The sequence below is a fragment of the Gavia stellata genome, chromosome 2, assembly GCF_030936135.1.
Source record: "Gavia stellata isolate bGavSte3 chromosome 2, bGavSte3.hap2, whole genome shotgun sequence".
Taxonomy (NCBI): Eukaryota; Metazoa; Chordata; class Aves; order Gaviiformes; family Gaviidae; genus Gavia; species Gavia stellata.
This window is the reverse complement of record NC_082595.1, coordinates 37,730,182-37,746,131: the sequence shown is the minus strand read 5'-3', so window position 1 is coordinate 37,746,131 and position 15,950 is coordinate 37,730,182. Positions and strand designations below refer to the sequence as shown.

General features: G+C 39.9%; 1 protein-coding gene across 1 annotated transcript in view; it reads right to left on the bottom strand.

Annotated features, from left to right (window-relative positions):
• The window catches only part of PLG (plasminogen), a 64,218-nt gene that overhangs the window by 13,724 nt on the left and 34,544 nt on the right, over positions 1-15,950 (bottom strand). Inside the window, exons 20-27 of the mRNA XM_059828114.1 lie at positions 14,897-14,986; positions 13,946-13,965; positions 12,002-12,079; positions 11,058-11,116; positions 8,065-8,200; positions 5,611-5,717; positions 1,022-1,136; positions 31-170 (exon numbers count right to left, since the gene is read on the bottom strand). Of these exons, the coding sequence (XP_059684097.1) occupies positions 31-170; positions 1,022-1,136; positions 5,611-5,717; positions 8,065-8,200; positions 11,058-11,116; positions 12,002-12,079; positions 13,946-13,965; positions 14,897-14,986 (745 nt within the window). The remainder of the gene's footprint in view (positions 1-30; positions 171-1,021; positions 1,137-5,610; positions 5,718-8,064; positions 8,201-11,057; positions 11,117-12,001; positions 12,080-13,945; positions 13,966-14,896; positions 14,987-15,950) is intronic.

The window sequence follows — 15,950 nt, the reverse complement described above, 5'->3', positions numbered from 1 at the left end:
AGGGAAAGAAATTAGTATATGGATCCTGACCTTCACACTCTGGGATGTTACAGTAATCAAATCTGGTAGCAGGATCTGTCGTGTAACACCAGGGTCCCTTTCCATCGTTATCGGGATTTCTGCAGTAGTTTTCCTCCAGTCCAGCATTGGGATATTTTTCAGGTGTGTAACTGGAACACAATTTAAATGGGATTAGAGAATAAGGAAAATGTGCCAATTGTTCAGCTGAGGACTCTAAAAATGAAATCTTTATCTGAGGACTATTTTGTAGGTGTCATTCCTTAGGAATTTCCTAATTGGTACTGTGTGCCATTGCTGAAGAGTTAGAAGTACCATAGCTATAGACTTCAGGAAATATGGTGACTCTAAGGCCAGCCATGTCTTTAATACTTGCATTTACTCCAGCTATTCAGTTTCCAGTAATTTTTTTCTCAGCTGAGGTACTTTTTAGCATGTAGATGAAAGTCTTCTCTGGGACATGTTCCTTGGGAGATGCAATGAGAAGATGTTTGCTGAAATGTGAGAGAGTTCTCTGTAACCTGAATGGTACGCCATCTCAATAGGAGGTTACTAAATAAACCCCATTGGGTGTTCTTCATTAAATACAAGAAATACTGCCCTGTTAATGGTCTATGGACTCACTGATAAAATGATGTACCTCTATCATCTCATCTGCCGCATGTTATACCTTTAACTAAGAGAAGTTCTTGCCCTGGTGAGATTAAAGAAAAATTTCAGCACAACCAGGTGCTTCCCTCTTGAGTCTTTTGCTCATGTAAGGACCACAACATTTAAACACAGCTGCCAAGACTGACAATGTCCTTATTGATCATGTAGCCTCAATTGCAGGTCTCTGAGTTACAACTCAGATTAGAGAACTATCTTATTCTAGATAAGTGTAGAAAATATTTTATAAGAATAATTTGATCACTAAACAAATTGCTTATAGGACTACTTAGCACATATAAATGGCTTAGCAAAATTTCAGAAAAATGTATAAACAAATACAAAAAGGTCTTACTTTGGTTTATGGGGGGCATTATCAACCCACTTCTGGCATGGCACACCTTTCTGAGTTTTGGCTTCTGTTCCTCTGTAATCCACCCCTTTTCCCTTCTTGCATTCTAGAAGATAAACTGAAATGATATGTGCTTAATTAATCAGTATCATGACATGTCCATTGGATTTTAGCATATACAAAATCCATTTTCATGCTAATACATTTAAATACATTTGGTCATTATTTGAGTTTCTTATGCCATCAAAAATAGAGAGCTCACATTGTAAAAACCTACTAGTTATCTGATGTCTAAGTTGAACTAATTAGCATTGAAAAATTTATGTGAGAGCCAAAAACTTCGAAACCAGAATTCCCAGAGAAATAAGTGTAACACAACCTGTTTCTTTTGAGAACATGCTATAGATTTAAATAATAAAATATGCTTTTTACATTTAAATATGCACTATAACAAAATAGAAGCCCATTCTCTTTTCATTGCCTCCTATGATGTTACTATAGTTCTGCACAGTAATTAAAATCAAACCTTAAAAGAGAGCCACCTGAATTCCGCTGAAGAAGATAACAGGACAGAATCACAGATGCATACACATAGCATTTTACCAGTTTAAATAAGCAATTTTTTTTAAGAAGTTCATATAAATGCAGATGACATTGTTTCATTAAAGTTCACCATGTCATGAATGAGATTTAATTAATTCGTGATATGCTAAAACAATGATTCTCTGCTGTCCAAGACAAAATGGATAGTTTGTTGAAGGTGCATATTATAGATGTTTTTGTACTCTTAGATTTTGGAACCTAATAATACCTTCATGGAAAAAACAAAAAGGAGGAGTGAAAGAATTAGCAATGAAATTCTGTCTTTATATAAGTTAACAGGAGTTTTAATGATGAATAAGCCTGGGGTTTGTATCGGTAACCTTGAAAACATTAAATTGTTTTAAATTATTAATCATTAAATTAAATGAGAACTGAAAGCTCAATGTTGTGATTCTTTTCCCAGGAGGAGGGAGCAACCATAAGCCCGTTGCATCCTTTAAGATTTTCCTGGGAGGACTGAACAACCACCTTTCCCAGCAAAGAGCTGGTGACTGTGAGGGGAGAGCAGGCTTGCAAGGGGTGGCTCTGCCAAGGCACGGCCGAAGGAACTCAGATCTTGGCCTGTTCTAGAGCATCTATGTCTGCAGTTTAGGAAGAGTCACTGCCAGGCAGTATGACCTCTGGCTTGGAAAATTAAGCAGGAAACTCATTTAACATTTCTCTATGCACAGAGCATATTTCATTAGACAGTTCCTCCTTTCTAGCTGCAATGAAGCAATCTGTCTTTGAGATTGTGACCTGGCTTGTCTCAATGTCTTTAAGTAGTTTCCACATAAAATATTTGTGGAGACTCAGTTTTGCTTCAGTTTTTCTCAGCGTCAGAGTTATACCAAAGCTGACATACAAGCATAAGATTAGCATAAATCTGGAGAAATAATGCCATTTTACACAGATCTGTCTTGTCAAAAGTGAAAAGAACTAATACCTGAATCTGAAATAAGGTCCAGCTCATCTGTGGGCTGACAGGTAGTTTAGATCTGGATTTATAGGTGTACCTTTAGGCACGTCTTTATTTCAGTGTATCTATATGGGCAAGTTTACTCTAGAAACTTTAGCTGGAAGTCATTTGGATCCTTCAAACAGTTTTGCAATAAATTAACATTAAAAATCTCAATAACTGAACATTGAATCAGTCAAGTGCTGACTCTTTTTGTTTGCATAAACTTTTGACTGTTTATATAACCTTTTTTTTTTTTTTTTGACTGATGACAAATAACTAACTTTGATCCCCAAACTCAGCCTGTGTCCCCTGGCTTAACTATTTACAAACAGATATGTGGATAACAATTCTCAAATGCTCGCTTTAATTCTTACTACTTTTTCTATAACACAGAGAAGGTTAACTTTCTGTTTTGTAGCACATACCACAGAAAAAATAATTTTTAAAACTGTGAATTTTATACCTGTTGTCAACCTTTTCTTTGAATGCAATGATAAAGAGCAATTAGGTCTCATCAAGTAATTGCTTCAACTGAAAAAAATAATCTTGGTTTCAGTAATAGCATTGCAAAAGCATCTGGGTATGTGAAAGGAATTTCCTTGAAGTATGAGGACAGCAGCAGCTGCTGGAGACAGTGATGTGATCTGCCTAGGTAAAAGCTGCATTTTCCCTTCCGTTCTGTAACAATAGATTAAACTGATATTATCATTAGAATGGACACATAATTATTTAAGACCGTCTGCAAAGGAAGAGATGAGCAACAGAGAAACCATCTGACACATACACAATAGGCTGCGTTTTTGATGTTCACGATACCTACGTCCATCTTTTGTTTTCTGTAGGTACATGTGAAATTTCTTGACATTTCGGATAAGCAAAACTACAGTTTTTCACTCCTTTACTGATGGGGTTCTGTTTTTCAAGAAACTAAAATCCATGCCTATGACCTCAAAAGGCTTAAAAGGATCCTGTAACAAATCCTCACTGAATATTGCAGAACTGTCATCCGGGTTCTAACATCAGCAAATCCAAGGGATGTCTCAAAAATAAACGAGAATCAGAGTCTAGCTCCTGATCACAGTACTGAAGCAAAATCAGTACAGATTATTTACGTGTAAGTTAGTTGTTTAGTCTTTAAATTTTGTTAGTTGTCAATTGATCCATTCAGTTTTCCTTCTACAATAGAAACTGTAGAATATTTCTTAATATTACTTAATCATGATTCAGGGAAATTCCCGCCAGCTTCTGGGTATAATAGAAATCTCTTCTGTTCGAAACATTAAATTACATTTCAGTTACATATACAAAAAAAGGCAGCTGGCTGTAGGCTTCAGAAAATATCAGGCTGAAAAGGACATTTAGTGGTCTTTGGTCCAAACCCCCATTCAAAGCACGGCCAGCTTCTGAGATGGACAAGGCCACTCAGAGCTTTATCCAGTCAACATTTGCAAGGGTGGAGGCTCCACAGCCTCTCTGGGCAATGTGGTCTGGTGCTTACCCACCCTCCCTGTGAAAAATTTTTTCCTTATATCCACAATGTCTGAACAAAATCTCATTTAGATGCTCAGCTGCAATCCAGCTAAAGCTATTGAACTACTACATAAAATCTTCTTGCAGGTGCTACACACAAAACATTATCTTAACGTACAAGTCTTTTCAGGTCAACAGAGGAGTAAGGATGCAGTTTTCTGGAGGTCATTGTTATTTGCAGTCTAGTTATTGTGATTCTCGACTTTTGGTTAGAAACTGGCCTGTTGAAACCACTGCATGATTTGCAGCAGCTGAGAACCTGGTTCATTTTTCCTCTTCATACATCTTTTTTTGTTGAAGGAGACCAACTTGGTAGATACTATAGTTTCCAATTTCTGAATATTCTCAAAGGCATTAAAGTTTTTTAAAAAGTTACAAATCAGCAAATGGTGAAAGGCATTGTTCACGAAGTCATTTAACACAGAACAGCAGTAATTCTATTCAAAGTCTGCCACATTATCTTACATGTCTGAATGATCAGAAAGGAGATCTTTTCTCCCTTGTGTATTACTGAAGTCAGAGAACAACGCAATGAAACTTATGTTACATTAAAAATAAAACACATTCCTTCTTCCCTGTATATAGCGAGAGCTCAGTGCTTGATGATGTAATTCAAAAATAGTCTTAAAACGCAACCGTTTGTCTGCATCTGGCATAAGGTGATAAATTTTTAAAAGAGATTATAAAAAAATTGGATGGTTGCCATTTCTAAAAGGCAGACTTCCTATTTTCAGAAAGAATAGGAGATCAAATACACTTAAATCACATAATCCTCATCTATGACAAAACTGATCAGAAATAAAACATGTACAAAAGGAGAATGAAAAAATTCACCATATAAATTAATTATCTCATACATTTATGGATTAGGATAAAAGTTTCACCAAATTCATTAATTGAAGAGTACAAACATATAACGATATTCAAATACTATAAAAATAGGCCATTTTTATCTGAAGTGTAGTTAACACTCCAATACTTCTGACAATGTGTGCAACTAAAAGGAATTTGATTTGAGTCCCACCCAAGTTAACCGTGAATTTTCTTTAGTGATACAAAAGAAATTATTTGGTAGTTTCTACCAGTTTTCCAGTGGGCAAAGGTCTGTCTCAGAAACCATTGCCAGCACAAGTAGCTCTTCCTAGTACCCTCAGCAGAGACAGAGAAGACGCAGCCATAGGTTGTTGGCTGGTTTAAAAGGAGAGGAGAAAAGGGATCCTTAAGCACCTCCATTACTCCCAGCATCTTCTACATTCCCTGAGCAACAGTAGTCTTTTCTGCCTTGTGGACCCTAGGATTTAGGGAACAGGAAAGATGCTGGAGCACTAATCTGAGAAAAAAAATTGGTACCACTGCTATACAAGCAACGTGGCAAAACCCAGGTGTTAGGTAAGGGCTGACCTACCCACTTTGTTTGACACAGTGAAGACAGCCCCCATTTACAATAGGGTTATGTGAGTACCACTGGAAAGCATATGTCAGTGAAATAATATAAAAAAAGACATGAACGTAGACATACTTCTTTTTTCATAAAGAACTGCATTTGTTCTTCTGAATATCACTGCTGTTTTGGTGTTCTCAGCCAATGTTAAACACTGTTGGTCTTTACTGGTGAATAAGAAGGCCCTGTTGAAATTAAGAAGAGAGAGCAATGTAAGAAACAATGAGCTGAATGTGTGCATTATTTTCAGTTATAATTTTAGCAAGCACTGCACTTCAGCAATGTTTAAGACTGAGTCATGTTTCACAAAACGCTGAGTATCGCAGCTCCCATTTTCAGTGGTGACTTTGAGTTCTAAGTCTTCATAAAAAACTTAGGTTGAAAGGGAGCTACATGAACAAATTATGACCAGGGATAAAAAAGAAGGTTTATAATGTGCCAGAGACTCCAGAGAACATGCTGAAGAGGATATATGCACAAGGTACCTTGACCTTATTTCAAAAAAGTTAGTGGTCAATCAAGAAGCAAGACATTCTACAGCATTCAGCAGTTACCAAGGAATGGTAAAACACAGCAAGCCAGGACCTTAAATTACCTTGTGATAATTGCTCTGAGTCATCACACATGAAGCAATTAAGCACTTTGGAAAACACTGCTATTTGTCTTTTCAGCAAGTACCTAGTCTATAAGTCTGCAAAACTGAAGGAGGTGGTGTAACCTTTACAATAGCATCTAAGAAAAACTCCTGACAGGCTGAGTAATTTCTACAGCTAGCTTTTCTGAACCAAAAAAGAGCAATAGCAACATGGCATTCAGTCGGTAGGTCTATACCACAAGTGTAAATACTGACAAAGCCCATGCTGTAGCCCTAAGACCAACTGGCATGATGCTGGTGTGTCTGTACTTGTAAATTCGCACTGCCTCTCCCCAAAGGAGAGGGATCACATCTGGGAATGGTGTCCTTGAGTTGTCTGGAGAGTGCTGGTTGTCCTGGGTCAAAACTACACTGGGGACTGTTCCCCTTGATCCAAGCACAGCTCTCAGTAATGTTAAATTTGCAAGTAGGGATGTAGCAAACGAGCATGGTCCAACACACTGCTAAGGTGGGATAACAAGTCTGAAGTAATGATCTGAACTCATTGGTCTGAAGCACTGACGTGAGGGTGCTGCAGTGCTGGCCTGGTCTTTAAGCTCTGCCTAACCTTTCTTCTCCCAGATCCTTCCCTGTCAGATAGCATCTGTTTTTTACTGATTGTAGTAGATCTCACATAATCGATTAGGGAGGCAAGGAAACAACCCTGATGTTATTCCAGTGTCAGGTGATGGTCGGCTCAGACCTGAGGCAGAGGCTAAGGAATGATACTGTGTCTGAATATGCCTAAAAAGAGAACAATAATCCTCTGCAAACTGTAAATATATAATCTGAATATACAGACCTGCCCTCTCTGCCTTCCTCCCTACCCTCCTGAGACAAGCACTACTGAAGCTCTACCCTCTCTGTGTGGTTTTCAGAGAGGGGAGTAGGATCAAAGGGAATGGGTGGTACTTCACACACTCAGTCAGCAAACCTGTGTCATCCTTCAGAGTTACACCTCTTTAAAATAAGTCTCATTTTCCTTTTGATTTAAAACACAAAGTTATAAAACACATTTAAAAAGTCAGCACCAGGGGTATCCCTGCCTTGAATAAAAGCCTGATGGAGAACCAAGTGCTGGAAACAGCCCTGCAGACAGTCTGCTGAGTTCAAAAATGTACACTGCAGAAGTGATAGATCAAGAACTCATGAAGATTAGAAGAGAAAACCTCCCTGCCTCATATGTGAGGACAGCCTCCCACCCAGTGATGGATATCTCTCGTCATTACTCCAGTTGCCTGCTGTACTGCTGAAGCAATGGGCACAGGAGGCTCAGAGGCCTTAGGCTCAAAGCAGTAGGCTCCCCTCAGGCACGAGCCTGAGCAAAGGCCAGTGGTACAGACTGGTCAACATCTTTCACGATTGCTAGCCCCTTGGGCCTGCAGAGAGAGGGCTTGGCTGGAAGTAAGGTTTAGGATCATTAAGGTTTAGGTGGCCGTCTCTTTCCCAAAGTAAATAGAAGTTACATAAGTCAAAATTCTACTAAAATTCAGAATAATGGTTGTATCTGCAAGATAATAGATAATGCAATGAACATAAGCAATGCCATTATTGCTGTCCTAAATTTCCAAGCAATTAATTATGACTCTTTATTGCAAAATGAGTGCAAGAGTCTTGATAAAACCTTGTCAAGTTGGTTTTCAGTGTGCCAAGCTGTGCATTAAGATATCATAATGTTTTCCAATAAAAATTCAACATAATTTTGTTAATTTCTCTAATTCTGCTGTCTTCATCCATATGTCCCAGACATTCTGTTTCTATACATCTTTTGTTTTTCCGGCAAACCTCAGACACACACGCTCCTAAGAAATCCCTCAAAAGTTCAGACTGCTGATAAATAAGGCAGACTGCTCCATCACCTGCAACGAAAGATATATATGGGAACCAGTGGAAATTACCTGCAAGTAAATTTATTTTCAGTTTCACATTGCTCCGCACATTCTTCTTTACTATTTGTCCTATAAATTTGCTTCTTTGGGTTGAGCAGCCAAGCTCCCTCTGTTCTCACATAGCTGTCTAGTATGTTTCCTTGCACTAAAAGGAAAAAGAGAGGAAGAGGTAAAAATGTGAATGCTAATATGATTTATTTATAACTTTCATGTTAAACTCTTTGTCACTTAGTTGAGTAACGTCATAATTTAATTGCTGGAATAATCGGGTTAATGGTGACAAAATATGGGTGAATGTTGCCTTCCTAGTATGGTAAAGGGTAGCGTCACTGAAAACCCAATGTAAGGCAGGACAGAGAAGTGGCTTGAACAGTGGTTTGTATCATTCTGAAAGTTGTAACAAGTAACACAAACCTAGGGTATAAAGTGATGGGAACAGAAAAGATGACCCAAGGAGCACAAAGAAGTGAGGTGTTTCAGAAAGAAAATATTGGTCACCCATACTTTGGAGAAAGTGGAGGAATGGGACTCAAGAAGGATGTGAAACAACGATTGTCCATTGCTGATATCTACCCACATTGAACAACTTCAGTTTTATCAGCCACTGTATAGCTGCCTCTTTTCAAATGCTCTTGCTCTTGCAAGAAACAAGCCATCCTCAGTCACTGGGGTTATCACTGAGCTCATGTTTGGTTTATCATTTTTGTAATAATTCTGTATTGAACTTACTTAATAATCAAGGTAGCAGATGTTGCCCTCCATTGTAGTGAATCAACACGAGACATTAAACTGGTAAATAAATTAACCTGATAACCTCTGGGTAACAGCTGCATGTGAAATATATAGGATACTAAAAAGTACAGCTATGTTTAGCGGTAAACTCCAAAAATGTTCTGGTACAATCCATCTTGTAAAGGACTTTGTCATTTAGCATTTTCTTTTTCTGTTACAGCTGTGCAATCTCTGAATGCTTAGCTATAGTTCACAGCACTGTGACTTTCATGACTTCCAGCTGCAGGATCACGGAGTTGCATGAGTCCTGTGATTTTTCCAGTTTCTTTACCAGATGAGCATATGCATCTGCTGACAAATGTTTGGCTCTGGGAGCTACCCGTTCTGCATGGTTTCAACCCCAGACAGCTGGCCCGTGGTCTTTGCAATACGTCTCAGTCCTCCTCTGTGCCCTGTTTTTGTGCCTTGCTTTACACAGTTGCCGAACAGGTTATGCATCAGACCCTGGCTTCCCCCATGTGCAAGACAGCCATGCTGAAAGAGGTACTTCTTCTTTCTTCATCTCCTCTTTCTTGGCCTTTGCCCAGTGCCAGCAGGAGTGGCAGAACGCAGCCTCGTCCCACTCAGACCCACAGCCTGTGACTGGGGACTCCACAGGAATGTTCAATGAAAGGTCTTCCACGCTGAGGAAGGCAACTACTCCTCTGTTTCCTGAGTAACACTCTTTTGTAGTGTGAAGCAGGCTCTTATGCCTCCTGGTACAATTAAATTCCTTCACCTGAGCGCTAGCTCAGCCTGCAGTTGAGTATTTTCTTTAAGATCATTTTGCACCTACAAGACGGAATTGATAAAATAGGCACAAAAGCCAGATTATGCTTCCTCTCATATCATTGCAAACCCAGAAGAGTTACTGGAGGGTTTTTTCAGCATGTAGACTGGGGAAGAGTTTGGCCCTAAGGGCTGCCAGTTTAACAGTATGCATGAAAGAAAAGGGTAGCTGCTAAAAAAAAAAAAGATCTCGTGAGAAAGGATACAATAAAATTTCATGTGACAGGCACAGGAATCACAGATTCCACTAGTTATTTCAAAACAAAAATGACATTATGAAGAAATGAGGTTTGAGAGAAAACATTTAGGTGAAAGCAATATCATAGACATGCTCCAACGCTCTCCACAAGGACAAGAAATACAAGTAAAGAATTCCTATTATGGTACAGCTTCCATGCAACCTTAATTCTGTTCCATTTTGACACTTTGCAACAGTATTGTCATTATAATTACAGCATTTGATTTTTAAAATATTGACAGGGTCATAACTGATTGGGGTCATAAAAATATTTTTTCCTCATTTCTGTTATAATTACATGGCAGGGCATAATACTTTAAGAAAAAATAATGAAAACATATGCAAGCTGAATAAAAATGCAGTAAATTTTCTTGCTACCATTTTTCCTGTGTCTATGGAATTTCTCAGTGTTAGAAAGATGTATTATTGCCTTATTCAGAAATGCAAATATTTACCGCCATTTGATAAAGGATTTGCAAACAAAAGCAGAGTATTGCAGACAAAAGCCCAAATCCTATATTTTCCTCCCCCGTATAGAATTCTTACTTATTTGAGAAGTGTGTTTGATTTGAATGAAGCTGCTCTTCTGCAAAAACAAAGCATAGAAGCTAGAATTTAAATTAAGATGATCATTCTTAACATTAAATAATATCCAGAATTTTTTATGCTGGGGCATGTCTCTAATATTTTTAGCTAAAATCTACCTATACATTTTTGTAACCAGATTTTGGCCTCCCTACCACATGGAATGAAAAATTTCCTATTAAGATTGTGGCTATGAAAATTTTAAAAAAACAATCAAAACAAGGATCATAGTACTTGGCAATAACAGAGATAAGAAACAACCCTAGGATAAAAGGCTGCTGAAACCAGAGGCAGCCATGTCTTTGTAGCAAGCCTTTGACAGGCTGCTTTCCAAGGGTGCCCCCATTTCTGGCCATGAGGCATGTTTGTAGGGAACCATTAGTTCCCCACGCAGACACCAAGGCTGTTGCTCTTCTGGCATCTCTAACGAACACAGCACTGGAGCAACCACAGCTCTCGCTTTGTTCAACAGCAACTCTCGCTGGCCAGCAAGCCCCAAATCCATCATCGTCCAGGTAAGTGGCGACACAGGGATCTGGGGACCTACCTTCACCAAATGGAGCTTGCAAGCGTTCGGCCCCCACCTCACCTGTGCAAGCGGAAGGCAAAAGACTCTTACCTGAGCTGAGCAGGAAAAGAAAGAGAAAGGCGGCTTTGCTAATCCCCATTTTGGCCCAGCTGGCGGGTGCTGGAAGTTGTGTGTGTCGGCGCACAAAGTTTTATTGACTCGCACTGGAGTGAGGCAGCATCAAACAAACAAGGCAGGTAGGTTAAGTTAATCATTCTCCTATGCTGTGACCCCCTTTGCCGTGGTGTGGCCATTCAAACAACCTTGAATTGGATGGATTACCAAATCAGATTCAATCATTCGTACTGGATGCTGGGAAATGTGAAGGTGCTCTCTTGTTTTGTGGAGCATGTTTTTGTTCTCAAATGGCTAGGTCTTTCTTTGCAAGAGAATAGACAGGAATAATGTTGCTGGAAAGCATGGGAAATCATGTGTCCAGGCAGAATTTGAATTTCTCCTGGCAGTAGAGTCCCAATGGTGATTTCAGCTGTGCATACCTGCATTGATTTATAAGGACCAATTCCATTTAATGTCAGGGTAAGCACTATTATCAGATTCAGATAACATCAACTTTGTAAAACAGTTTATTTTTACTTTTTTTGTTAAAGAATTCCTCTCTCCTCTGTTTCCTTGGCCTAGGCTTTTCTTTTTTTCCTCCATTTGGGAGGAAGACTTAGAGTTCATTTTAGTTCAATAGCATAACTTCAGGATTAAGACCCATAGATAGCTATGGGTCTTAACACTTAGATAGCTAAGTGTTCTTCCTTACCAGTTATTTAACCTTACACTGCATGCATAAACTCCACCTGTGAGGGTGTCAGACTTTGCTCATTCATGTGTTATCCTGATTTCAACATCAGCTCACTCTGCATTTCCGAAGTGGCCTTTGCCTTGGAAAGGTTGCACTACAGCACCATTTCATGGCTTCTCTTGCATGTTAGGTCACTGGTGTTGCTTCAAAACAATTTGTTGAAATGAATGTGCTAGTGACTCACCAGAGGCAGGAGGGGGCTGAATACTGGATGAGAAAAACAGGCTTGAATGGGTGCTGCTGGTTCATGCAGTTCAGTCTTCTGCAATTGAAGGCAAAAAGTTCATAGAAACAAGAGTTCCTTCTAAAAACTAGTGAGGCTATCCACGTCCTTGTTGTCCCACTTTAAATAGAAATTGCATTGCACTGAGGGCTTGGGATAAAGCTAGGGGTGCAGGAGTAAATACGTAAGAGAGGCATTCTAGTATGGGAACCAGATTAGCTGCTATTTTACAGATCATGTGAAAAGTCGAGAGCTGATCCTGCTTGTAGCCCTGTGCTATTTTTCTCCTGTAGGGTGCTATAATACCGTGTTATCTGATTGTCTTCTGTGCTTGAAGCTGTTTTAATGCAACTTGTGAACAACAGCAAAGCATGGGATATCTGTAGAGGCTTGAGAGACCACTAACGCTAGGCCAGGGAAACAAAGCAGATGGGCCCAAGAGAGGAGCTGATGGGAGCTGGACTCAGCTCAGGGAAACACTTGAAGGGTGACAGAGAGAAAGGGTTGGATACTGTGCAATTATATGTGGGATCGGGCTTATCAGGTTTTAGGAACAATTACTCATGGGGAAAGAAGGACAAAATGAAGGAGCAGAATACAAAGTAGGCTTCATTAGCAAGCAGGCTTTTGAAAGGTACTCAAGTCTGGTTTAGTCCCACGTGATTTTAACAGTCTTAACCCCATTTTCAATTCTCACTCCAGATCCTGGGTTCCCTCTCTACTGCTCCACATTCCCAGATGCCCTGGCCACTGTCTTGTCCCCAGCCACAGCCAGCATCTGCTCACCAATCCCCATGCCTCCTTCCCATCAGATATTATCAGATAGTGGTTTTTTCCTTACTTCAGTGCAAAATTTGTTTCCTGCACAGTCCTGCCCTCCCCAGCACCTTCCCCATCCTTCTGTATCCCTCATTTCCACTAAGATATTCTCTGGGTTACTGCATTATGGTACACATCTGGTGGTTAAAGTGTAAAAAGCTGCATATGTGGATTGCATGGGGCTGTTTCTTCTGCATGGGAGAGGATTTGAAAAGCCTTGAGTTTTAACTGAGCTCGTAAACCTCTTTGAGAAACACACGATGCTTTAGAGATTTTAATCAGATAAGCTTTGCCTACAGGTTTCCAAAACCAAAGGAGCTAATTGCAGTAGCCAAAAGTGTGTGAACATGTCACTTTGGGAACATCTGCATGCATCATGCAAGCAAGCACTCTTTTGCAAGCTTTCCTCATGTTAGAGGTCCACATATACGCCTTCAGGTGTATAGAAGTTTCTACTTTTAGGCTTGGGTCTGGTTCTTCTCCCAATCTCATTGTCTTGAACCTGGTTGATACACATCTAATGCAGTGCAGCTGCTCCTAATTTATTTCTGAGGAAAGAAAAAAAAACGCTTGTGTTGCCATTTCTCTCAAAGATGACAATGCGGATTTGGAGCAATACTATATATCTTTGTCTTAATGGATCTGATCCTGGAGGACTGGATGTGAGGATATTGCCAGCAATTGATCCTGGTCTAAAAATGCTCATTCTAGAAGTTTTCCACATGAAAATGTCAAAACAGGAGAAGTGTCTGTCATCTGCCAGACTGGCATGTCTCACTGCTGTCTTGTGACAAGGATGTGACCTCTCAAGAAATCGTGTTTGAAATGAGCTGTTGTAAACTGTCTCCTTTCGTGCCTCTCCTCCTTTCCTCTTTTCCCTCCTAAGATCGAAGTGCCTAAATCTTTCCTCAGTTCTGGTCTTGTGGTGTTTGTTCTCATTTATTTGACCACTGTGAGGCCCACCATAGGTGGAAGTTTATCAGATCCTATTTCAGAGTCAAGGTAGATTAGTTAGCACAGTGGTTAAAATATAAACAACAGTAGGAGGCTTTTTAAATAGAAGTTGACCCTTGAAATTGGGTTTACTGTAAGCTCAGAAAAATCTCCTGCAAAAGAAATTGCAAACAATGTCAGAACACAGGTCACACCTCATTGAATAAATTCACATAAACCTAATTCCCCCAAATTTCAGAATCAGAAAAAGTCAGAAAACAGCCACTTAGATATCAGCTATTTGCTAAGAGGAGAAAGAACCAAAAGCAAGATTCAGTTGTTTGGAGGGGAAAATCTCAAAAGGCAGCTCTAAGGAAGGGCACAGCTGCAAGACTGGGGTTGTTACCGAAAATTGTAACGAAGAAAACTCTCCAAACAAAATGATAGTTTAGAAAGCCAACATTGGTTTATTGCAGCACTGGGTGCATGGGGGATTTCTCCTCCTAACATGCACACCGGGTGGAAGTCATGACAGGTATTTAAAACAATTAACAAAGTTAGTTATGCCTACTGGCTCTACCCCTTAATTAACTATTGGTTAATACTTTTCTTACTTCATCTTAAAGTTATAGTTCTCTTTTAATTCACCACGCATGCTCAGAGAGTAGGGGGCTTAACTGGGTTGGGGGCTTTTCTAGCTAGGAGGTGTGTTCTTTAGCATTATAATGAGATTATAATGAGACAGGTCAACTCTAGGACACTATTTTGGCATTCCATTCTATTTTTCTAAGATTCGTCCTTGTGTTAATCGTTATTGCTAGTTAGTAGAGAGTTAGTGAAGACAGTCTTTATCTTTAACATGCCTAAGTGCCAGGTGCATTTGTTATTAAGTATCTTCTTTACATTCTTCTAATTCTTCTTACTTGTTTTTAACACTTGTTTTTCAAGATGTTCTGTAACAGAGGGAGCGTGAAGTAAAGGAGCTCATGTAAGTGCTCCAAAGGGTAATGGTGTGGCATAGATCCATGGGCAGTAGGGAAACAAGGAAAGTATTTTTACTTTCTTTTCAAAGACAACTAGAACAAGTGACAAAGTGAGACTTACATAGCCCTGATTCACAGAGCCAGAAGGCACTTTGGGCAGCGACCCCAGAGGGATAATGTGGATGGCTTCTAGCTGCAGGAGCTGCTGCGGCTAAGGTGGGAAAGGGGTTCAGGAAGGAGAAAGGTAGCCAAGTTAAAAGTAAATTCTGTCCTTGCCCTAGACGTGAAGGAACACAGAGGGCAGAAGACCTGATGGGTAAGTTCATCTCTGCAATTTCTGGCCATAGAAGCTAGTGTATTCAAGGAAAGGAAAGTGACAGTGACAGTAAGGAGATACAGAGAGGATGTTTTTCCAGTAGTGAAAGTTTTAGTCTTTGAGCTGTTCATTTGTTCTGGCTGCTGGCAAATGTCAGAAATCAGCAGAATAAAGTCAGACAGACATATGAGAAGCAGAGAGGTTAGGAAGTGAACAAACTGAGTGTCACTTATAGTAGAAAGATCTAAAGAATTAACTACTGGGGTTTCTGCATTGCTGAAAAAATATCTAGAAAACCAGGGACCCTGCAATTGCCTTTAACAGAGCTGTGAAGAGCATTAATGCCATAGAGAATCTGACAGCAGCCTTTACTGGAGAAAATTAAGAGAAAATGCAGTCCTTTCCCCTGCCTTAAAACTAAGCAGTTGAAGAGTGAATTCAGCTGTAAATACTTGGAAATAGTGCTCCGTTCAGCAGCAGTGGCATTTAGCATGCAGTGTGCTAGAACTCTTTGTACACGAGGGATGACTTCATCATGTCACCGCTAGGTAGGAGGGCAAAAGCATTCTCCATGTCCTAGACAGAGAGCTTTGGAGAAACCATAGCTAAGCTAAAGGATGGAATACAGCAGAGCGACCTGGTGGGCAACTTTGAGTCCTGCCCAAGTGTCCCAGCACATAATACCCAGTAGTAGCACTGCTTTGGGAAATGGTTCAGCAAAACCACTGTGGTGATCTGCTGTAGCCTGCTCCCTGTTTTGCTAGTGGGAGCACATGTCCTACACGCAACCTCATCCTTTCTGGATTTTGTTATTCTCCTAGTGTACTGCAATCGCCACCCTGCCTGTGAGTGCTAGTCA